Raw genomic sequence first — 22,879 nt, forward strand, 5'->3', positions numbered from 1 at the left:
CCACTGTCCTATTAGGACAACACCAAACCCAACATGCACTGTCATCAAGCAACATCCTCAACTGGCCTAGCTAGAAACAATAAACATCTTAACGCCCCTCTCTCCAAGAGCAGCCGATTCTTTGTTGTGCTCGTAAAGCACCTCAACGAAACTTTTCTACTACGAAGTGTGTGACAATATTTTTAAATGTTTCAAAGGATGATAGTCATTGAAGGTTATAATAGCCGCTAATAACGGTTGAGCGACTTCAACATGCACGTAGCAAACGATGGTTAATGATCAGAATGTGACGATATAGGGGGGGGGTCCAAAAAGCAGCAAAGTACCCGCAAGGGCTACTTGGCTGCAAGTCGATCTGAAGACGCGCATAGCAAGCGATGGGGTCTTGGTCGGCGAGGCAGTGTGCTCGGCCCGGTTCGTCGAGTTGTCTGGCGTCGTCGGGGTGTCGACAACAGGTGCGTCTGTGGAGCCGACGTCGATGGGCAGTTGGCCGGCACGTAGTCTACCAGGTCGGCCTTCAGGTTGAAGCCGGGACCGACCGGCAGTTGGCACTCCTCCAGGTTCATGGCCTTCACGTCAGCGAGCAGGGTGTTGCAGGCTGTCGAGGCGCACATCTTGTCGATGGGCCTGGTCCGGGATCTCAGTGGTCCATGCCGCACTGTTGGATGTTCGCGCTCGTGAGAAGAGCGGACAAGACACTGCCTCCGCAGGTGGCAGTAGAGGCCAGATAGGCGAGCGCCCCTAGCTGCAGAAGGAGTAGCCGCGATGGTCCATGATGCTTGGCTCCAGTAGTGGAGATTCAGAAATGGTTGGTGTGCCTCAGGACAATAAGTAAAGCCAATGTGTGTTTAAGTAACTCTAACATAAATTTACGTAGATAGTCCGGAAAAAGTTAATATTTGAGGTTTAGGACAATATGCAGGACACAAATTATAATATTCTGTTGCGAAGGATTAGTCGCTTTTTAGGACACATCTCCAAAATCTCCCTGTAAAATTTAAGACAAATAGGACAGTTTAGGACGTGTCTTTGGACGCATTATCCTACACCAAAAGATCGATTTTCGGGAATCGTTTAGCGTATTTAGCTTCTTTTGTGAATATGTTGGAAATCAGAGTGGAATACGCTCTTTTATAGCTAAAATACCTCAAAGTACAAATAGCAGCTAGTGATACTTTTAAAAAGTAGGCCCAACAATATATTGGCATGATGGAGTATTAATAACAGTGATGGTTGCTAATATTGCCCTTCTTTTCGTGGACAGCACATGTTCGCCTGTATGGCACGTGCTCGGCGATTCTGTCCACGTTGGCGAATACCAAGCAGTTCCATTCTGAACGCAGGGGTTTAGGCACTGTTGGAATGTTAGCAATCTTAGAGCACGACCAGGTACTGTATTACCGGCAAATTCATTTCGGAAATAACTGTGTATATATAGTACCGGCCGTAGTAGCGTTCGCTGTCGTAACGCAGTGTACTGTATGATGACGAGGACACAAACGGATGTCGAGCATAACAAAACGCCGATTGCTATCTACAAATCCAGGAGAAATAGCGCAAAGATTGGTGACTAAATACTCGTAACGATCATGTCGGCTAATGGAAGATTGAGTCGTCCGTTCATGTAAACAAAAAAAAACAAAATTGCCTATTTTATTTTTTATAGAAATACCGGCAGTTATTATTTTATAATGTGAGCTAACTGATATAATTCAAGCCTTGGATACTATCTAATGGAAAGACAGCAGATACCTACTGCTGCTTTTGTGCTCGGGTACTACGAAGTATAATACATCTGAAGTAATACTGTACATGCACCGTACGAAGAGGCCACAAGTTGTCAGGCAACATAAACGATGACTCGCAGTGTGATCGTCGTAACCAATCCAGTCCAGCTCTCCAATTTGCTACTAAGCTTTTCATTTTCATAACTGCCATAAAGTATAGGAGGGTGTCGCTACGCCAAGCGACGTTCCGGCGCCGTATCAGCGCCTTAGAACTCATCAAACCTTCAAGGGGTACCGTACCCCCGTACACCGAGTGTACTACCAGCAGCCCATCACTTCCCTTCACCAATTTGAGAGAACCACTTCACTTTGGGTGGTGTGCACAACCTGCACAACCATCACGAAGCCTAAGCGCTCTTCAGTAGGGCATATCCCACGTCAGCACTTGTCCTGACGTCATCCAGCGTGGATAACAGCAACATGCGTCTCGGGATCTTGTCAGTGGCTACGATTCTCGCATCTGTCGTCGGTGTGTCCCTGGCTAGGGTCCCCGAAACGGCCGTACTAAGTCCACCCACTACAAGACTGGGGCTGCTCAGCAACAGCAACGACAACGACAACGATGAAGAGAGGATGGTCAGTTTGGACAAATTCAAGAATATATTCCGGTCAGGAAACAATGAAAACAACCAATTGACGGTCTGGCTGAAGGATAAACAGTCTGCAGACAAGATTTTCGGCCTACTCAAGCTAGACGATGGCGCGGAAAATGTTCTAACGCACTCGAAATTCAAGGCGTGGGAATCTTACATTTCCATGTTCAACAACAAGTACCCGAATGACGAAATGCACATGATTGACATGCTTACCAAGCGCTACGGAGATGACGTGGTGTCCAGAATTATAGAGGCAGGCAAAACCAAACCGGGTATGGAAAAGCTAGCGGGAAAGCTGCAAACAGATCTGTTTCGAGGCTGGTTCAGACAGAGTAAATCCCCCGACGATGTGCTCAAAATACGCAAGCTTGACGACCCTGCAAATATCGACAAAGAAAACTTGGACGCGTGGCTCAAGTTTCTGGATGTGTTCAACAAGCGCTTTCCGAATAGTAGAACTAACATGCTTGACTCATTTGAGCGCGCGTACGGGAATGAGATAGGTCTGGCGAAAAAGCTTGCAACAGTGCAAAAACCAAATGGCGCCCAACCAAACGACGTGGAAGTCGCGCTATTTTCGAAGTGGCTCAAGAAAAAGATGAACAGAAAGGCAGTCGTGACGAAGGTGTTCAAATTACAAGAGGGCGAGAAGCTGAAGGATAAGAACCTGGCGGTTTTTCTGTTCCGCTTCAGTAGCTACTACACAAATGCGCCAAAGCCCTACAAGCGAGTTCGTTTTAATTCACAGGTAGTAGTTCTGGGCCAATAGATCGCCGTACTAATGACAAAGTCATGCCGCGCACGGAGAAGCCCTGAAAATTTCTAGCGTGGTTTGTGCCGCTGCTGTAATTGCTTTGCAGTTGCTCTCTCTCTCTGTTGCTCCCGCTCTACGCCTACATTACCTTTTGCCCGTAAAGATCCATCTTGCCTTGACAGCCATTTACGCCCCAGCCTGCGAATCTGAAAGTTAGGGAATAAAATGAGTGGTGTACCGATCGACTAACTCTAAAACTGAATGTATGATAGGCCGGCACATCACAGTTCCTCCATAAAATAACTGTGTAGTGGCTTTATCACGCATCCCCGGCTGTGATTTTGCTAAGAGGGAAAGGTTAAATTCCCTAAACCTTGTTAGCTAATGGTTTGTATTGGTCAATACAAACGCCTACTCAAAAACGCTTAACGTGGACCGTTCATGATAATAAATCGTTGATATCATGTAGGGTCCACGCCTTCGCGCTCAAGGGGCTTTAAGAACAACGCTTTGTCCAACCCTTGTTTTTACCAAAGGAACTTGTGAAAGCGATACCAGCCACATTATGGTAGATTTTTTTTTTAATTATGCGCGTCACGCAAATAATTCGTAAAAACGAAAGATGCGATACGAAATACCTTGTAATAAGTGACCCGATGGGTCAATGCGTTTTCTGTGCTTGCTTCGCAGAATTGAGCGGTAGACGTTCTAATACACGTAGTACAAAATACCATCTCCGCACTCACATTTTCAGGAAAAAAATCGAGAGATCATTCGCTCTTTATTTCATGCGAGATGTGCTACAGTTCGCTGAAGTGCTACAGGCGTTCTTGTTCCACTATTTCCGCTTTGGGTCCCTCTTTTTTGTGGTAAAGGTGGCGTCTTAACCAACGCAGTACAACTTCGCTTAAGTGGGATTTGGACGGCAGAACGTCGAGCCGCCTTAGTAAAGCCGAACTTGGTTTTTGGCAGTACGTGCCCAAGCATCTATCACCCTCAGCTACGCAAGACATCTTCGCTTTACTTCAAGTTTTCTCTTCGATGATCTACCCAAAGCACAATCACCTTCGTAAGGACAAACACGTAAGACTTGCTCACATTTACAAAGCGCAGCCTTGTCCGAGTGTACAACATACCTTAGCTCAGCAGCCTCTTACCTGACTATAAATACTTTTCACAAAGAGTGCCAGTTCGAGTGGGGGAAGTCAAACGATGAGCAATCTTGTACAAAATGGCCACACACACACAATATCGGTCATTCAGTTTATCCTTAACGACTGATATTGTTTGTTTTTAGAAGTAACAGTGAAATCGGTGAAAAGCAACCAGAGCGGCATCCATGTAATGCTGACTTCCTGGTATTCCTTTACAATCCTGAGTACCACCATAGACAGCTCTATTGTGCACTGGACTCTTCATGTGTTCAGTCAATGATAGTTCTTGATATCAAACCAGTTCCCGAATTCCTCGAAGAACTTCCACTTGGAGCTTTGTGGATCCATACTAGGGCCACCGAAAGCCATATAGACCTTCTTCGGGTTATTCCCGTATTTTGTTTCCAATTTTTTTTAATGCTTTCGACTTCGCTGCTTCGTTCATCAATAGCTTTGAAAATGTTTCTTCCGAAGCTGACTCAAGGTGAATTTACTACCAAAAAAATTGGTAAGCCATCCTCTTTCTTCCGCTGCAGCAGACTTCGATTCTTTGCTGGGATAAATGGCGCTCTCCTGAGATGCCTTGACAACTTGCCTCAACAATCTCTTCGCCGTGGTACTATCGGTAGTATCCGCAGTAGTGGAAACAAGCAGATTTAAGTTTCCGCTCTGTACCTTAGCCGCTGAGGTAGTGACCACGCTGGTGAAGAAAGCGAGAGCTACGAGAAGGAGGGTATAACGGAGCCGAGGAACTGCTACCATCAGAGCAATGGAGGGCTGGAGAACTTGAGAGAATGCGGGAAAATTGGGAAGTGATTCAGGACTTTGCGCACGTAGTCTATCTCCAGTTTCAAAGTTTCACCGCCTATATAAGGGCCGAAAATGCCAACTTTTGTCGTTTATGTTCTGCGGTAGAACTTCTGCTAATATCTACGAAACTGTATTAAGATCGAAACCGCGGTGACATGCACAATTCCTGTGCTTCGTGGACTTCGTAATACATGAGCGTCTGTGTTTACGAACGCAAGTTCGTAATCGCTACAAAAGTCCCCCTTGCCTGAACTCTGTATACCCCCTGATACATGATTTTTCGATTGGAGGCACAATTCACAAATCACGAGATTACACAAAATATCCTTTGAGAATGTATTTGACGACCCGAGCGCTTAACGAGGGGGACTTCGGTACAGTTAGTTCGTAATCGATGGCACCTTTATTTAACACGACGAAATACAGGTAAGGTTTAACCGTATCTAATCGTGTACAACGTGGGGAGGGTATACATACTCTCGTTCAAGATACATGACATCTCCCGTGATCAGGGATTGGCAGTTGTTTCGACATAATATTTCGAAGCTACTGCTAGCTACTAAGGAATTAATACACGTATCGAAAATTAACAGGGGCTATATGTGCGACCATATTGTGGTACTATCGTGGTACTAATAAATACCAACCTACAACAGTAGTTTGGCGAGCAAAGACAGCCAATATTACTACAGTAGCAATTACATTACCCCCTGAGCAGCTAACAAAAGTTTACTACTATATAATTATTAGCAGTACCTTAGGACAACGCATTTAAGGACTTGACCCCAGAAAACGGACCAATTCATGTAGTTTAGTCGAGAATTTGGTCCAGCAACCAGTTTTGCTATCAATCATTGCGTGATACTAACGTTATGTGCCTCCGCGGACCATCAATGACTGTATCGTTTGGTATCTGAAAGTGGTCAGTTTTGCCTTCATTCATGGCCTATGGTCGACAATATTAATAGTCCGATATAGTACTACTACAATTGTAGTGCCTCTTCTCGATTCACTAATATTTCTTGAGTATTAGTTTTGTTAGCGGTTTAAATAAAATAATATAGTAGTTTGGCTAAAATCATTCTACTGCCCATTATGGGCCATGATGGTACCAAGAAGATGTCCAAATAGAGTTATCAACTCCATACACGTAGTTCTCCAGTCCCAACCAAAACCAAAAAATAGATTAGTTCTAGCGATCGCAAAGATTCCAGGATGGTATGTCTCAGTCGAATTTTCAACAGAAGCCAAATGTTCGATCCGGAACACTACTATTAACTACGTGATCCGCGCTGATAGAAACGGTTTACTATCACGCAAGAAATACGAGCTGCGTTTGGCGAAACACAAGGATTTAAGTGAGCCATGGATCAGTGGTTAGTAAACTGCACAAAACTTACAAGCTCCGAAGAAGTGACGGTCTTTGCGGATCCAAGGCGAGCGCTTCGTCGTACATGTGTTTCGCTCTTGTCCATTGCCCACTTTGATGCAGAAAGTGAGCGTAGGTCTCGTATATCGACACAAGATTACTTCGGTTGATAAGACCGCCGTGTTGCTTCGTCATGGCCAACAATTGCTCGAAACAACGTTCTGCCGACTCATTTTCGTTTAAGGCTGAAAGTACCGACGCCATCCGCAGCTGATTGTTTGTATGTAGAGGAGATTCTATCAACGCTTTCTTCAATACACGTTGAGCCTGCAGTAAGTTTTCTCACCCTTTCATTTCAGCAAGCAAGTCTGCATAGTCGCATATAATGCTCACATCCTTTTGAGCAGCTTTTAGGGCCCTTTTGTACAGTTCTTCACTTTTCGTGTAATCTTTACGTCCTCTCATGAGAAAATTCGCATAGTTCGCTAAGCTCTTTGCGTTGCCTAAATCAGCAGTGATAGCTCGTTGAAAGTAGCCACTGGCTTCATCATATTGGCCACAGCTGGTACACAAGAAAAGTGCGTAGTTCCCGAGGTTGCCTGCGTGGTTCTCATCGAGTTCTAGAGCTCTTTGGTATACTCGACGTGTCTCATCGACATTATTCATGGCTTTCTCCATGAATAGAGCTTTCATTCCAAGCTTATCGGCTTGTGTTGGGACACGTGCGGTAGTTAAACCTCTCTCTAGAGGCACCCGGTCTCGTCGAATACGAAACGAAGTAGCAGACCGGAGCTCTTCGTGCAATTGCCTACACTGCCCCTTGTGCATTAGATCCCTTCCGTCATGACGTAGACCGTTCGGCATTGACCGGTAATGCACGAAAGTGGGGATTCGTGACCCAGTAATCGACTTTAACGAGCTCTTCGTCGACGAATCTGTTGCTGAACTGAGGGAAGACTCGATGTGACTGATTTGGGAAATTATTTGGTCCTCCTCCTGTCTGGCTGACGTGGAGATACCGGATTCAATCTCGACAGCGTGGAACTTTGCCACTGCCATCGCCTCTTTCGTCCGCTTAGCTAGACGCTTCAAGGTCTCTTGGTGTTTCTCTATAAGCAGTAGAGCATCTTCTTGTACTAATTCCAGAAAAGTCTGGTTATCGTTGGTCGAAGACAATACCTCACACTTAACGAGTTCGTGACCAAAATGATTGTCCTGGAGTCGGCGACGCTCTCGTTCGAGTGCCTGTAACTTGGTCGAGATTTCACTGAGAGATGGCTGGATCCCAGCCTTTTGCAGCGACTCATCTACTAGTCGTTGCTGCTCTTGACGAGCAGTGTGAAGTTTGGTCCGCAGCTCGAACAACTCGCGCTGTAAGTCCTCCACGCTGTTATTATTTGATTCAGTACATTTAATATGGACCCGAGCGTCACTTGCATCTCTCTTTAACTTCGTGAACGACAGCTGCGGCGTCAGCATTTTGACTACCGGCTGTGAAGTTCGCTTGGTACCTGGCGAATCGAAGTAAATAAATTCGTTTGCTGTAGAATACACGCTGGAGTTTGTATCAGACTTGGTCTCATCGTCTTCGGTACTTGAACCAACTCGAGCACTTTCCAACTCAGAGTTTGTCTTTCTACTTTGGCTCTGCGGATTACTGTTGATGTTGATCAATCTTTGCACCAAAGCGTGTCGCCTCGCTTCCCCTCTCAATCCTGGTGTCTGCGTCGGGACTTGCCGCAGTTCCAGCGCACTACGCAACTCCGTCAGCGACATCTTGTCCAAATTCTGACTTGCATGAGTCACTGTGTCACCAGTATTTCCGGCCACTTGACCACTCGCCACCCTTGCTTGCTGCAGTCTGTTGGCTAGTTCATCTCGCCTCGCTTGTCCTCTTAAATCCCCGGTCGCCGTTGACACTCCGAGCGTTGTTAAGGCGTCTTTCAACTCCGACAGAGATTGCATGATCGTAATCTTCAACTCAACCACCAAAGTAAAAAAGAACAGACCTGACATGAATTTTAAAATAGCAGCCCATTTCTTTTAAATGCAGCATTATTAATACCTTCATTATGGAAATTTGCTTTTGACTTGTTTGTGAAAAAAAGTTTTTTTTTCCTGTATCAATAACGAAGCTACATCGTCGTAATATAACTTGACGAAACGACTGTTTTTATCGCTTTTTCTAGTGATATTGCGATATTGCCTTTTAACGACCAACAATATTTGGGGTTGCTCTTCATAAAGAGGGGGGGGTGATTTGGCTAGCTAAACCCGATATTTAGAAGCATACCCTCAAATTGGGCTTTAAAAGTGTGAAACTTTTCCTAGAATCACGAATAGGACAAAAAAAATGGGGTTTGTATGATGCTGCGCTCTAGTTTAAGTGAGATGTCGTATAGCGCGGAAATGATAGACGAAAACTCGATTTCGAGCCAATTTTTGTCAAATCAAAAGCAACGAATCTGGGTTTTATATCCAATCAGGAGAACACCATTACGGTTCTTTTAAGGTACTGTTTGCTGTAATCCGCAAAGTAACGGCTGAGAAACACTTCAAAATCTGCTGTTGTGTTGGAGCACTCTGCGCGAAAATGATAGACGAACAAAATGTATCAGCACTCTTCTGTTTTTATGTTTTCTAGACACGGTGACGACCTTGACTAAGCAGCTTAGTACTTCGTCTTATGCCCTTCCAGTTTGTACACCTCCATGCAGCGTTTTTTCATCGATGCTACAAGACTTTTTAACTTCAAAAGAGGAATTTCATTCCAGGCTTTCTTAATGGCCGCCACGAGCCCCTCCTTCGTGTCGTACTGCTTGCCATTGACGTACACGGCTCTCGAAAGAATTCCCCACAAGTTCTCGATTGGATTTAAGTCAGGAGACTTGGCTGGCCACCACATGACACGCACCCCTTGGTCCTTTAAGTACCACTTCGCCACTCGCGCCGTATGAATGGAGGCATTGCAGGCATCTTTTAAATAGGGCTACTATTAAGACGTCATTTGTGAGTATGCACTTATTAAACTTAGCTTAAACTGTGATTTTGTTCTTTAATAAAATACAACATTTAGAAATGATTTGTTATTTGTGACACGCTTAAGAAGCGTACTTAAGTTTGAAAATATCATAAAAAATCATCTCGTATCTAATATTTTTTAAATCTCCGAGTTCATAAATAAAATATTATTTTATTAATAAAAAAAGAGCAATTATTAATATTTAGTATCGAAAACAAACTATTACTAATGTCAGCTAACCGTCTAACCAAATATCATATTATGCTAACCAAATAATATATTATGATATTTGGTTAGACAGTTAGCTGACATTACATCAGATTATGATATTTGGCTAGATGGTTAGCTGACATTAGTAATAGTACTGTTTTCGATACTAAATATTAATAATTGCTCTTTTTTATAATGTCAGCTAACCGTCTAGCCAAATATCATAATATGATATTTGGTTAGACGGTTAGCTGACATTTATAATTTGCTAGATCCTTCTTTTAGCAGGCTCAAACCAACTGATGTCTGCAAACTAGTACGTAGTATAAGAGCTCAACGTGCGAATCTATGTATTTAGTAGCACTAATGATTTTTTTCGCTTAATGTATTCTCTCTTAACTGAAAATTCCTGTCAAATCCGACTGTATTTGAAGCTAGGTGAAGGCCTTAATACCCACTCCAATTAGTATAGCAAGAGCGTGTCCCTCCTGCAGTCCTCACGTCAGATTCTACTGCACGTCGAGCATTAAAACTTACCAAGCTGAGCGACCATTGTCCAATTTACCACGTGCAACAAGCGCTGACTCTTCCAATTCTTCCCATTCCCCGATTCATTATGTCTCGATCTCGTGTTGCGATTCTATGGCCGAGAAGAAGGAAGTAGTGACATGGATCGAGCAAAATAAAGAAGTCCCGACTCGAGCGGTCGAGTATTTTCCAGAACAAGGCTGCAAGGTTTCAGGCACTCAAGCTCGATATTGGTGGAAGCAAAAAGAGTCGATTAAGGCGGCCCCTGTTTGTAACCTGCGCCTAAAAGGTGCCGGCGCGAAGCCATGGCTGGTGAGGTCGAAGATATGATCTTTGACTAGGTTCGTTTCCACCGTTCGGAAAAGAAGAAGGTCACGCGCCACCAAATCGCTGAGATGGCGAAGCAGCTTGCGCAATCCGAGCTACGTGATACCCGTTTTCTCGGCTCAAGCAAGTAGGTGGGTGGCTTCATGCATCGCTATGATTTGTCGCTGCGTCGGAAAACAAAACTGACTGTATTAACCAATGACGTGTTGACGGATAGAGCCGTACGCTATATTAAGTACTTGTCCAAGCGAAAGGACAGACTTAACCTGGCACATACCGTGCGAATGGATGAAACTGCGGTATGTATCGAAGACCCACGCCGCCAGGTAATCGCCTTGACTGGGGCGCGTCACGTGGTACTCAAGTCGACTGGTCTCGCGTCGATGCGCATGACTGCTGTGCTGGTTGTGGTAGCGTCTGGTCGAAAGCTTCCCCCTCTGGTAATCTGGAAAGGCGCTCAGCAGGATGGCCAACTTGAACGGGTGAGAAATTCGTATGTCACCTATCAAAAGAGGGCTTGTGTTGATTTCCAGTTGCTGATCAGGTGGCTCGACCTTGTGTTTCCACCTATCTTTGACGCTTGTACGGCGGGCAAGGCCGTTGTCTGGGACTCGATGCGTGCCCACACGTCGAAATCTGTGAGGGCTCGCTTTGCTAAGAAGGATCTGCAGATGTTCGTTATCTCCGGGAGATTAATGCCGTATGTGCAAGCAGTGTTGGCAGTGTTGGCAGCCGATGTAGAAGCGAAATTTCGTTGAAAGCGTTGGAACGTTCGTAAGAAGTCGGTAAGAATATAACCCCCGTCAGAACGTTTTTACGGACTTATTACGCGTTGTTTCGTAAGCATATTTGAAAATCCTTTTTTTATCTGAGGGAACTTTGCAGCGTATAGTGTGGCTTGCTATTCGCCGCAGGATCACAGGCTCTAACTTCCTGGCAGTTCATCCAATAGCTTTTGAGCCCATCTTACCTTCCGTCTCTGGTCGATGCCTGCCCCAGCTTCCGAAAACATTAGTCATTTCTTCGAGGGCCAAATGCCCATTGCCCAGAAGGATGGAAGCGTGTCCGACAAGCACCACTGGTGGGTCTGCAAAAAGTGCCAAGCCGCGCATGTCAGCAGGGCTGGCAACGTGGAAGCACCGGAGCTAATTCGTGATCGTGCCGACGCTTATTGTAGCCATCTAAAGCGCTGTCCATACCACCGACCGGAGGCTGTTGCTACGACCCTTCCTGCAAATTCGTATGTGCGGCCCATCTCGTCAATTGGATCTTTGAGTAGCACCGCAGCAAAACGGCAGAAACGGATGAGTGATTTCTTTATGACTATGGACGAGCAACATAGCTTTGAGCGTGATCTTCTAGAGTTTCAAGCTGAGTGCGCGCTACCAGACTATTTCATCGAACGTGATTCAACCAAGAGGTTGTTCGCACAGATGCAGCCGCGCTATGAGCCACCTACAAGAAAAGGGCTCGGAGGTCGTGTCCTTAAAATTAATGCAGAAAGCGCAGAAACTGTGTCAAAGGAGAGCCTGTGAGAGAAGCAAGAGGATTTTGGTGGGCAAATAAATTGCCTTTCTGACGTATACCAGAATGTCGCTCGACGTCACCTTCTTCCCTGCCAACGTTGCGTGCTTGGCATTGTTGTCCAGTCTGAGTTACTACCCAGCGACTCAGCTCACCCTGGCATTGTCATAGCCAAGCAGATGGAGGGATCACTCATGAGAGCGTTGGCATTAAATTGGATTGTGGTGCCGTCGTTACTGACGATGCGGGTCAATGCGCAAGGGCGAGACTAATACTGGCCTTAAGATGGCCAAATATTGTGTTTTTACGGTGCTGCGCTCATGTCGTGAACAACTTGGTTAAAACCGTTTTGAAGACAGTGTTCAAGACAGTGACGAAGCAGGCAGCTTCTGCGACGGCAAGTTTGAGCAGCTCATCGTCAAAGTGGCTCGTACGCGCGAACGAGCGCGTTTATCCGATGTATGGGGAAACCTTGGCTCTTATTATGCTGTGTGAGACCCGCTGGAATAGCATGCAGGCTTGCTTTGCAAGCCTGCTTCGCGTTAGATCGGCGCTAGAAGATCTGGCCCACGGATATCGATATGATGTTGAATTCCCTACAACGCTACATGTATTTCACGATTCACTGTTCTGGAAACATCATCCGGTCCGTGTCATCCGGCCGCTGTCGGAAGCATCCTACCGACTACAAAACGATGACAACACAATGGCGGACGTCGTGCGGTGCTTTGGAAAAATACATGCTGCCTTTGTTGCCAGTCCATACGCTTCTCATCTAGCCCCAGTGGTGAAGAAGAGATGGGCGAGCTGTGAGCAGCTGCTGATGCTTCTCGCTTTCGCATTGCACCCGCTCTACGTGACCCATACGCGTGCCTTAATACAAGCTCACGACAATACTGTCTTTTTAATGTCAGTAGACGGCGTCTCCGCTGCTGCTGACTATTACTATCGTCGCTATGCTGATCTCAACAGCAATGGGCTCGTAGGTGATGTCGACAAGTGGTTGCGTGGCAAATTTGCCCCGAAAAAGCACACTAACTTCACTGACCAGGCCGGTGTCCTTCAGCCGAATGGGGTATTTGATTATTGAGTCCACGTTGCAGATTCGTGGTACCGAAAGGGCAGTAAGCTTCCTCAGCTAGCGAAAGTGATTCTGTCGGTCGCAGTGAACACTGCGACATGCGAGCGATACTTTAGCGAGCTGGGATTGATACAGACTCCGCGGTGAAATAAGCTTAAGTTTGATAAAGCTCGACTCATCGGCATCATTCGAAATGAGGTCCGCAAGCGCAATCATCGGGAAAGTGATATCGGCGAGTGTAGAAGCCTGTTGACCCTGCAGAGATACCAAAACAGCAAATGCACGGAGTTTCCGATCCAGCAACCTCGCTGTCCGCGTTACTGATGTAGACTACATGGAGACTGTTGGAGCAGTGGACTTCTGGTTGGACGCCATCGTCAATCTAGAAGATGATGGAGAAAATATTGTGAATATCGTCGGTGACGAGGAATGGTATGTTTACGACCCAGAACTGGAGCCAATTTCTGTAGCTAACCGAAGCCAACAGCTTCCAGATGAAAATATTCCATCGTATCCACAGGAAAAGCTCTTGACGGGTTTGCGAGCTCAACAGGTTCACTAGAAACGCTGTTTTCAAGCTGAGTGGAGCTGCCTGCTGTAGCAGCATCGCAGTAAAAGCCGGCCAGACGCTAAAGCTTCCTCCCTCGTTGCTATAAGTAAACCGTGCTAAGTTGTAATACCGCTCTTATTTTCTGCCCAATACAAGCTGCCAACGTTGGCTACTAAGTATTTGCACCATTTAAATCATTCGAATTCGTATTCTCCAGACACTCTGCTGACGTCATGTCCTCCTTGTCTTCTTCATTCCCACTATTCGACACCATCATCAACTTCTTGAGCGATCTTTGCTTGGCGATTCTTCCGTCAGCAATCACAGCGATCTGGTCGCAATGGCTCACGAAGCTCAACAACTGCGCCACTGGCAGCACCAGCTTATCCTTCAGCGATCTCTTGAAGCACGCTTTGAAGATGTTGGTGCCCACATGGCTGTCCACTGCAGACAGAATGGCTTCCAGCAGATAAAAGGCGACGTCCTGATACACCGCACAACGATGGCCACACGCGTGCGCTGGCTGCTACTAAGATTGAGGCCCTTCACGCCGATCTCCGTACGTCATCTAGCAGTCAAGGTACGTCTTAAGTGAGCTCACGGGCAGAGCCTCGTCGTACTTGTTGGTGTCGAACGGCAGTCCGAACGTGATGTTGGTACATCGTCTCGTTTTGGCTGAACGGCTGCTGTGATTCGTACTCACCTTGCCATGAATTGCCACTGAACCAGAGCTACAGCGGCGTCAGCCAAGATCCCAGCCAGCAAGATGGGCTTGCCACTACCCACATTACCTACAATGACATGCAGCCCTCCCGTTCTGGCTGAAAAGGCATTGTGACGTAGCATCAAGCCCTTAACCACGGGTGTCGTCAGAGCCTTTTCTTCTTCGACCTTCATGTCGGTCTTCTTGTCGTCAACCGGTGAGGCAGCGTCCGACTCGGAATTTGCGTCCTGTACCAAGCTCTTCACCTTTGGCAAGCCGCCCTCACTCACCCTGATGCGCTCCTCGACCACCAAGTAACTACACGGACGGTCAAAACTTACGTTCGCTTCCACCGCGTTGTTTTAAACTTGTGACAGCACGAACACCGGGAAGCGCAAGATGTTGAACAGCGCCAGATTCGCTTTCGCCGTACCGACATCCACCAACAGCACGTATGCACTGAAAGTCACCTGCGACGGCACGAAGCAGAAGATCGTGTTGCCCCCCCCCCTCCTATACCCAAAAATACGTACGTCCGGAGACGCGCCAGCTCCTAGTCGTGGGACGTCATGACGCGTCGACAGTCGCCAACTCAAAATAAACTGCCTTCTGGTGATTAAGGATTCTGTCTTGTGTTCGAGATCCGTAAAAACGTGTAAAAACGCGTAAGAACGTTACCACAGGTGGTAAGAAGTTAATCATCATGCTTCGCCTGTTGGAACGTCGTTATTGCCAGCACTGGTGCAAGCTGGTGATATTTGGCATTTACAAGTCCTTTAAGGATAAGTTGTCCACCATCATCGACGAGTGGAAGTCGTCGGATCGTGTTATGTACACGAAAGGAGCCGATCCGAAGAAGCCGCCAGTATTAATAGAAACCTGGTTTAAAGAGTTCAAACAGCGTGGATTCCACAGGCCACAACAATCTGGCAAGGCCCTCCACGGTGGAACGGTGGAAGGCCTTGCCAGATTATTGCGGCCTACTTAATTGCGGCAGCCGGGTTTTCTCCGAGCGTTGAGGATTGACACATTTTCCGTCACGATTTTTCCGGCGAAATGTTTTGCCGCAAGTGGCTGACGCGAGATGATGAGTCTGACGACGGCGTTGAGCTGGATGTGCTGAATAATTTGCATGAATTTACGATTTGGGACTCGGAAGCGTTTGTGTGAGTATATCGTTATTACCCTATATCCATTTTGTATGCCCTGAGTACTGCTGTGGCTTTCTTGTTCGATAGTATACGGTATTTAATCGGGTAATATCCGCTATTCAAACCAGTGCAAACTTTGTAATGATCCCCTGTTTACTGCTGTGGCTTGCTTATTGGACAGCATACGGTGTTTAATTGGGTAATATCCGTGAGTTGTAATAATGCAAGTGCTCGCTCTTTGTAGTACAAAGAACGAACACTTGTATCATTACCCAACGGGTGCCTTCCAAAACCCATTTAAAACGGTTTAATCAGTTTAATCAATAATTCTAAATCGATTACAGATCGGTTTAATGTACATTAAAATGGTTGCTGGAACGCGACCTTCGGGTAGTGACGTTCAGTCATGTGTTTAATCATGAAACTACTTAAAAGTCGACAGCTCGTGATTAAACTTTAATGCTCAGCATTTTATTTAGGTTTTGAAAGGCACCCATTGTGTTTTAAAAAATCGGCTAGGATTATACTACTGTACATTAAACAAATTTATTTTAATTACCGATTAATCTGATTAAATCGTTTTATATGGGTTTTGGAGGGCACCCAGGATTTGTTTTTGAATCGTTTTTTTTATCGGCACACGTGTACTGGAGTCAGGGTAAAGACCATTAAGCTCAACGATATTTAGCACAGATAGATAGATTTTGATTTTATGTTATTTTACCGCTATCTTTACGGGCAGAAGGTAATGTAGGCGTAGAGCGGGAGCAACAGAGAGAGAGAGAGCAACTGCAAAGCAATTACAGCAGCGGCACAAACCACGCTAGAAATTTTCAGGGCTTTTCCGTGCGCGGCATGACTTTGTCATTAGTACGGCGATCTATTGGCCCAGAACTACTACCTGTGAATTAAAACGAACTCGCTTGTGGGGCTTTGGCGCATTTGTGTAGTAGCTACTGAAGCGGAGCAGAAAAACCGCCAGGTTCTTATCCTTCAGCTCCTCGCCCTCTTGTAATTTGAACACCTTCGTCACGACTGCCTTTCTGTTCATCTTTTTCTTGAGCCACTTCGAAAATAGCGCGACTTCCACGTCGTTGGGTTGGGCGCCATTTGGTTTTTGCACTGTTGCAAGCTTTTTCGCCAGACCTATCTCATTCCCGTACGCGCGCTCAAATGAGTCAAGCATGTTAGTTCTACTATTCGGAAAGCGCTTGTTAAACACATCCAGAAACTTGAGCCACGCGTCCAAGTTTCCTTTGTCGATATTTGCAGGGTCGTCAAGCTTGAGTATTCTGAGCACATCGTCGGGGGATTTACTCTGTCTGAACCAGCCTCGAAACAGATCTGTTTGCAGTTTTCCCGCTAGCTTTTCCATACCCGGTTTGGTTTTGACTGCCTCTATCATTCTGGACACCACGTCATCTCCATAGCGCTTGGTAAGCATGTCAATCATGTGCATTTCGTCATTCGGGTACTTGTTGTTGAACATGGAAATGTAAGATTCCCACGCCTTGAATTTCGAGTGCGTTAGAACATTGTCCGCCCCATCGTCTAGCTTGAGTAGGCCAAAAACCTTGTCTGCAGACTGTTTATCCTTCAGCCAGACCGTCAATTGGTTGTTTTCATTGTTTCCTGACCGGAATATATTCTTGAATTTGTACAAACTGATCATCCTCTCTTCATCGTTGTCGTTGCTGTTTCTGAGCAGCCCCAGTCTTGTAGTGGGTGGACTTAGTACGGCCGTGTCGGGGGCCCTAGCCAGGGACACACCGACGACAGATGCGAGAATCGTAGCCACTGACAAGATCACGAGACGCATGTTGCTGTTATCCACGTTGGATGACGTCAGGACAAGTGCTGACGTGGGTAAATTCAGTTGTGAAAATGAAAAGGCTTAGTAGCAAATTGGAGAGCTGGACTGGATTGGTTACGACGATCACACTGCAAGTCATCGTTTATGTTGCCTTCCAAATTTGACAACTTGTGGCCTCTTCGTACGGTGCATGTACAGTATTACTTCAGATGTATTATACTTCGTAGTACCCGAGCACAAAAGCAGCAGTAGGTATCTGCTGTCTTTCCATTAGATAGTATCTAAGGCTTGAATTATATCAGTTAGCTCACATTATAATAATAACTGCCGGTATTTCTATAAAAAATAGAATAGGCAATTTTTTTTTTTTTTTGTTTACATGTACGGACGACTCAATCTTCAATTTTTTTTAGCCGACATGATCGTTACGAGTATTTAGTCACCAATCTTTGCGCTATTTCTCCTGGATTTGTAGATAGCAATCGGCGTTTTGTTATGCTCGACATCCGTTTGTGTCCTCGTCATCATACACGCGTTACGACATCCAGCGAACGCTACTACGGCGGTACTATATATACACAGTTCTTTTCGAAATGAATATACCGGTATTACCTGATCGCTGTGCACAGAAATCCACGTGGACGCACTGCTCTAAGATTGCTACATTCCAACAGTGCCTAAAACCCCTGCGTTCAGAATGGAACTGCTTGGTATTCGCCAACGTGGACAAAATCGCCGAGCACGTGTCATACAGGTGAACATGTGTTGTCCACGAAAAGAAGGGCAATATTAGCAACCATCACTGTTATTAATACTCCATCATGCCAATATATCGTTGGGCCTACTTTTTAAAAGTATCACTACAGTAGCTACGGTATTTAGTCTCACTCTTACTAATTTATGTGAGGTGCTGCAGACTCTGCTCACCTAAATTAGTATGAGTGTGGTTAATTATGCACTCTGACTATTTAAGGTGTGGTAGAATTAGTCACACTTAGACTAATTAATGTCTCACCCTAATTAGTCACACTAGTTTACGATTGTTGAGAAGCTGGTCTGGTTATTCTTTTGTTTTTTAGGGTTTAGGGTTTAGGGCTACGGTATTTAGTCTCACTCATACTAATTTATGTGAGGTGCTGCAGACTCTGCTTAATCCTTAGTAATGCCAAAACAGGAAACAGAGCACAACACCAAAGTAGAATTACCGAAAATGACTAGGTTCTACGAAGTCATGTAGTAGATCTGCACAAGATAACAAGTTTTCTTTGGAATTTACGATTAAAAGATCGATTTTCGGGAATCGCTTAGCGTATTTCGCTTCTTTTGTGACTATGTTGGAAATCAGAGTGGAATAGAGACGCTCTTTTATAGCTAAAATACCTCAAAGTACAAATAGCAGCTACAGTGCCTACGGTAATTAGTCTGTGTGAATAAATAGTCACAGTTCGAAATTAGTCACACCGTTCGAATGTGAGACTAATTACCGTGAGCAAGAAAATGTCGTGTTCAAAATTAGTCTGAGCTCATAATTAGTATCACCTTATTTATGTAAAAAGTCGCGTGATCAACTACTTCATGCGCCGCTGTGAGAACATCTTGCAATACGGTATGGTATGGCGAGCCTCTTCTCTACTTTTAGCCGGGATGAAGGAGAAGTATAGAATCCAAAGGAAGCATCTGGAGCCTGCTACGTTGCATGAGGCTGTGGACGTGCACCTCCGTATCGAGGACGCAAACAGCAAATTGGATGAAAATACACTCTGCATTCTCGTAAAAGAGAAATCATTAGAGTAAGAGCGAGTGTATCAGTTGATGGCCAACCGCAGGCATCCCCGGGCGCTCTGCGCAACGCTGGTAAATCCAAGAGCGATGATGACCAGGGGTCACGTCACGATAATCAGCGGGGTAGCAGAAAGGCAGAGAAAGCCTCCGAGTGTCCCCGTTCTGTGCAAATACAGGAAAACCCGATATCATCGACTCAGAGCAAGCCACGGACTGGCTGTTTTCACTTTGGCAAGGCCCATAGGCTCAGTCTGTGTCCGGACCTAGACGAACCTTCTGCGAAGGAAACCATTTTGGTCGAAAGGAAAACCAAGAGACGTCATCAATGAAAAAATAAAAAAAATCGCTCAAAGCGCGTAGACGCACCGTCTACGACGAACAGGGAGAACTGCCCTACGGTGGGGATTACGGAGCACTGGAGCTGCGCCGACAGTGGATCGAAAATGAACATTATAGCGCGCAAGCATGTCGATCTGCTCTGTGACAGGATTTGGCTGATGTGCTTGGCGAATTGGATGCACCGATATCTTCGAGGGTGGATGGTAAAGGGCTGCTCACCTCGACGCATGCAGTTAAGGTTCTTCTCTTAACACTGCAACAGCTCGTGTGAAATGCAAAGATACAAAAAGGTGTCTGATTGTCGAAAGTGACGAAGACGAGTTCATCATTGGTAAACTATTGCTGGCCGAGATGGTGATTGGCGTGGACCGTCAATTGAAGGACCTGGTCTCTCGTACAGTGGAAGACGATAAACGGTGCGGTGATCCTAAAGGAATCCCGTCGTGCAATCCCGCCGTAGGTGGCATTGTGGTGAACGTTGTTGATGCGCTGGTGCGTGACGCTATGGACCGTGGTGGGATCGACGCCTACACTACTAGTCGTTTGTATGAGGTGGTACGGAAGTATGGTGGGTGGCGTTCGGAGCTTGGAGATGGCCCGCCAGCGCGAGTACCTCCACATACGATCAGGTTTAAACCGAATGCAACACGCTATCGGTGTAAGACTCGACAGTATAGCCCGGAGAAGTCCGAGTTTATGGGAGAGTTTAACAAGAAGCTTGTGGCTCTCGGTTAGGTATACGAAAACCGTGAAAGCGGTTGGTTTTGCCCCGCACTACCTGCGACGAAACCAAACACGAGTGAGGTCAGACAAACTGTGGATTATTGAACTACAAACGCTGTGACCGACCAATCGGCGGCGTCATGCCAAGCCTTGAGGTAGCTCTAGAGAACTGCAAAGCCAAAATGTTATACGCGATCTTCGCCTTCTTGATAGGGTTCTGGCAGCTACCGTAAGACAAAAGCTTCCGGGAAATCCTCTCTTACATGACAGACCGAGGTGTCCTCACACCGACTCGAGTACCGCAGGGCAGCACGGATGCTGCACTGCATTTTTAGTCAACAGTGAAATGATACTATGCGATCTGGTGAACAAGAACGATATCGTGTGGATTGATGACTTACTCGTTTTCGCTGATACCGGAGAGGAGTTGGTGAATGCAAACGATGCAGTACTGGTGAAACTAGATAAGCACGGACTTTTACTCAGTCCAGAGAAGAGTGCTCTCTTTCTCACGGAAGTACGGTGGTGTGGCAGCATTATCAGCCGTCACGGGATCGGACATGACCCAGAGCGAATTCAAGCTCAGCGAGCCATGCCTGCACCGCAAACCGCTGCAGAATTGCAGCAATTTCTCTGTGTTAGCAGCTGGGTGAGGTATGAGCATGTGGATTTAACTCGAGTGGCACGTCCGCTACAGGAACGATTTGACAGCTCTCTCACTGGCACAAAAAAGACGAAACGAGCCGCGGCAGGAAACGGGCTGAATCCGACTGCGTCCGATATCTGGTTTTTCAATGCTGTGAAAGAGTTGTTTGGCAACTCGGCAATGCTGACATTTCCAGAAACCAACGAGCAGATATGCGTTCTGAGCGATGCATCTGATTACGGGTATGGACTTGTGGTCTCGCAAGTGAATCAGTGGCAGGATGATGTGCCTAACCACGAACAGCACCATGAACGTCTCGTGTGTGTAGGAGGTAAATGCAAGGGTTCGTCCCGTAAATGGAGTCTCATTGAGAAAGCGACCTATCCTATCGTACCCGCGTGCGAAAGACTGGAGTACCTGCTACTGCGACCACAAGGCTTTAAAATTAACTGCGATCACCGAAATATCGTATATCTGTGTGACCCAAACAAAGAGCAAACGAAACACGCACGGACAAGCTGCTACGCTGGTCTACGAAGCCACTAGAGTATAGATACTCAATCGAGCACATTGAAGGGAGAAACAACTTCTGGACCGACTTGATTTCAAGGAAGAGGGGGGTGACAAGCCTCAACCGGCAGCGCGATTCCATTCGACCAAACGGCTCACTCGATCAAAGAGGAAGTGTGGCAGTGGGACAGCACTAAGTACAGCACCAACATCGCTGCACCCGTTTGACAAGTACGCTTTCGGCTGACCAACTCTTTATGAAATGGGTTGTGAACAAACATTTTACGACGTACCGAAGGGTGCATCGCTGGGAGATGACGATCTATGGCGGCTGAATGACTAAATTTGGATACCTAGTGTAGCGTGCGACCTGACGGAGAGACTACTGACCATTGCACATTGTAGAAGGAGTGGACACGGCGGCATGCATCTGATGGAGACTCACATTCGCCAATTGTTCTCCATCAGTGGTCTTACTAAGAGTGTGCGGGACTACTGCTCAAAGTGCTTACTCTGTCTTCACGTGAAGGGAGGTGTGGTAATACCCCGACCTTTTAATGAGACTCACTACACTTTTGAACGCAACGAGACTCTACATTGATAATTTTTACCCTGGGCAATTATTTTGGTATTTCTGGCTACGTACTCGTGCTAAGGGATGCAATGACCCATTTTGTGGAGCTTGTGACCTGTGACAGCCCCACGTCTGAAGTTGTAACGAGTTCCTTTCTCGACTGGTACATTCACTTTGAGGCGTCTACTGTGTGGACTAGTTATTCGGGGTCGCACTTCAAAATCAAGGTAGTGGCAGAATTGAGCCGACGGGAAGGGTCGCCAAGCGTTCATACTAGCCTACTCACCTTGGAACCATGGCTCGACAGAACGAGTAACCGTGACTTTCTGCAAGTGCTGAAGGCACTAGCGCTGGAGTTTAAGGTCCGCTTGCTCGATCAGTCCTACCTATTACCGTTGTTTCAGTCCAGCATCAACCGCTCTCCGGTACCGTCCCTAGCCAACCGAGCTCCGGTAGAGTTATTTACGGTACTCCCAAGCCCCAGTGCGGTGATTTATCCGGGAAAAAAGGGGCGTGTAGCCGCTTTGACCGAGCGGCAACCAAGTACGGTAGAACGGCTCTACAAACTACGTGATGACATCAGAAACGTGCAAAAACCTGTCAAGAACGATCACCAGCGCCAAGCTCAGCGGTACTGACTACCTCACAACGAGCAGCCAATCCTCTTCTCGGTAGGTGACTGCGTTCTACAGTCTCGTGTTGACGAAAAATTACATGCCAACAAACTACGAGTGATGTGGGTCGGACCGTACCGCGTCGTCGGTAGCACCGGCGACTACTTTACGGTGGAGAAATTGGTAAATGGCAGCACAATGGACGTGCACCTATCTCGTCTAAAGTTTTATGTAGATGATTTTCTAAGCGTAACTGAAGAGCTTCTCGACCACATTGCTTCCCAGGGGACACCGCTGGCCGTCGAGAGGATC

The 22,879-nt window shown here is 46.3% G+C and overlaps 4 protein-coding genes across 4 annotated transcripts; 1 reads left to right on the forward strand and 3 right to left on the reverse strand.

Moving 5' to 3' along the window:
* Positions 1-2,207: 2,207 nt before the first annotated feature.
* PITG_04350 (secreted RxLR effector peptide protein, putative) lies at positions 2,208-3,152 on the forward strand (the record flags this gene model as incomplete). The annotated part of the gene is made up of 1 exon (XM_002905942.1): positions 2,208-3,152. The coding sequence occupies one exon, from the start codon at positions 2,208-2,210 to the stop codon at positions 3,150-3,152; it is 945 nt and encodes a 314-aa protein (XP_002905988.1).
* Positions 3,153-4,735: 1,583 nt separating this feature from the next.
* PITG_04351 (secreted RxLR effector peptide protein, putative) lies at positions 4,736-5,053 on the reverse strand (the record flags this gene model as incomplete). Its single annotated transcript, XM_002905943.1, has 1 exon — positions 4,736-5,053. One exon carries the CDS (start codon positions 5,051-5,053, stop codon positions 4,736-4,738), a length of 318 nt encoding a protein of 105 aa, XP_002905989.1.
* Positions 5,054-11,572: 6,519 nt separating this feature from the next.
* Positions 11,573-14,854, reverse strand: PITG_04352 (uncharacterized protein; the record flags this gene model as incomplete). The annotated part of the gene is made up of 9 exons (XM_002905944.1): positions 11,573-11,644; positions 11,989-12,012; positions 12,165-12,207; positions 12,516-12,582; positions 13,196-13,219; positions 13,899-14,238; positions 14,314-14,432; positions 14,504-14,706; positions 14,757-14,854. The coding sequence occupies 9 exons, from the start codon at positions 14,852-14,854 to the stop codon at positions 11,573-11,575; spliced, it is 990 nt and encodes a 329-aa protein (XP_002905990.1).
* Positions 14,855-16,446: 1,592 nt separating this feature from the next.
* PITG_04353 (secreted RxLR effector peptide protein, putative) lies at positions 16,447-17,385 on the reverse strand (the record flags this gene model as incomplete). Its single annotated transcript, XM_002905945.1, has 1 exon — positions 16,447-17,385. One exon carries the CDS (start codon positions 17,383-17,385, stop codon positions 16,447-16,449), a length of 939 nt encoding a protein of 312 aa, XP_002905991.1.
* Between the last annotated feature and the right edge of the window lie 5,494 nt (positions 17,386-22,879).

The sequence above is a fragment of the Phytophthora infestans genome, genomic scaffold (genome assembly GCF_000142945.1).
Source record: "Phytophthora infestans T30-4 supercont1.5 genomic scaffold, whole genome shotgun sequence".
Taxonomy (NCBI): domain Eukaryota; phylum Oomycota; class Peronosporomycetes; order Peronosporales; family Peronosporaceae; genus Phytophthora; species Phytophthora infestans.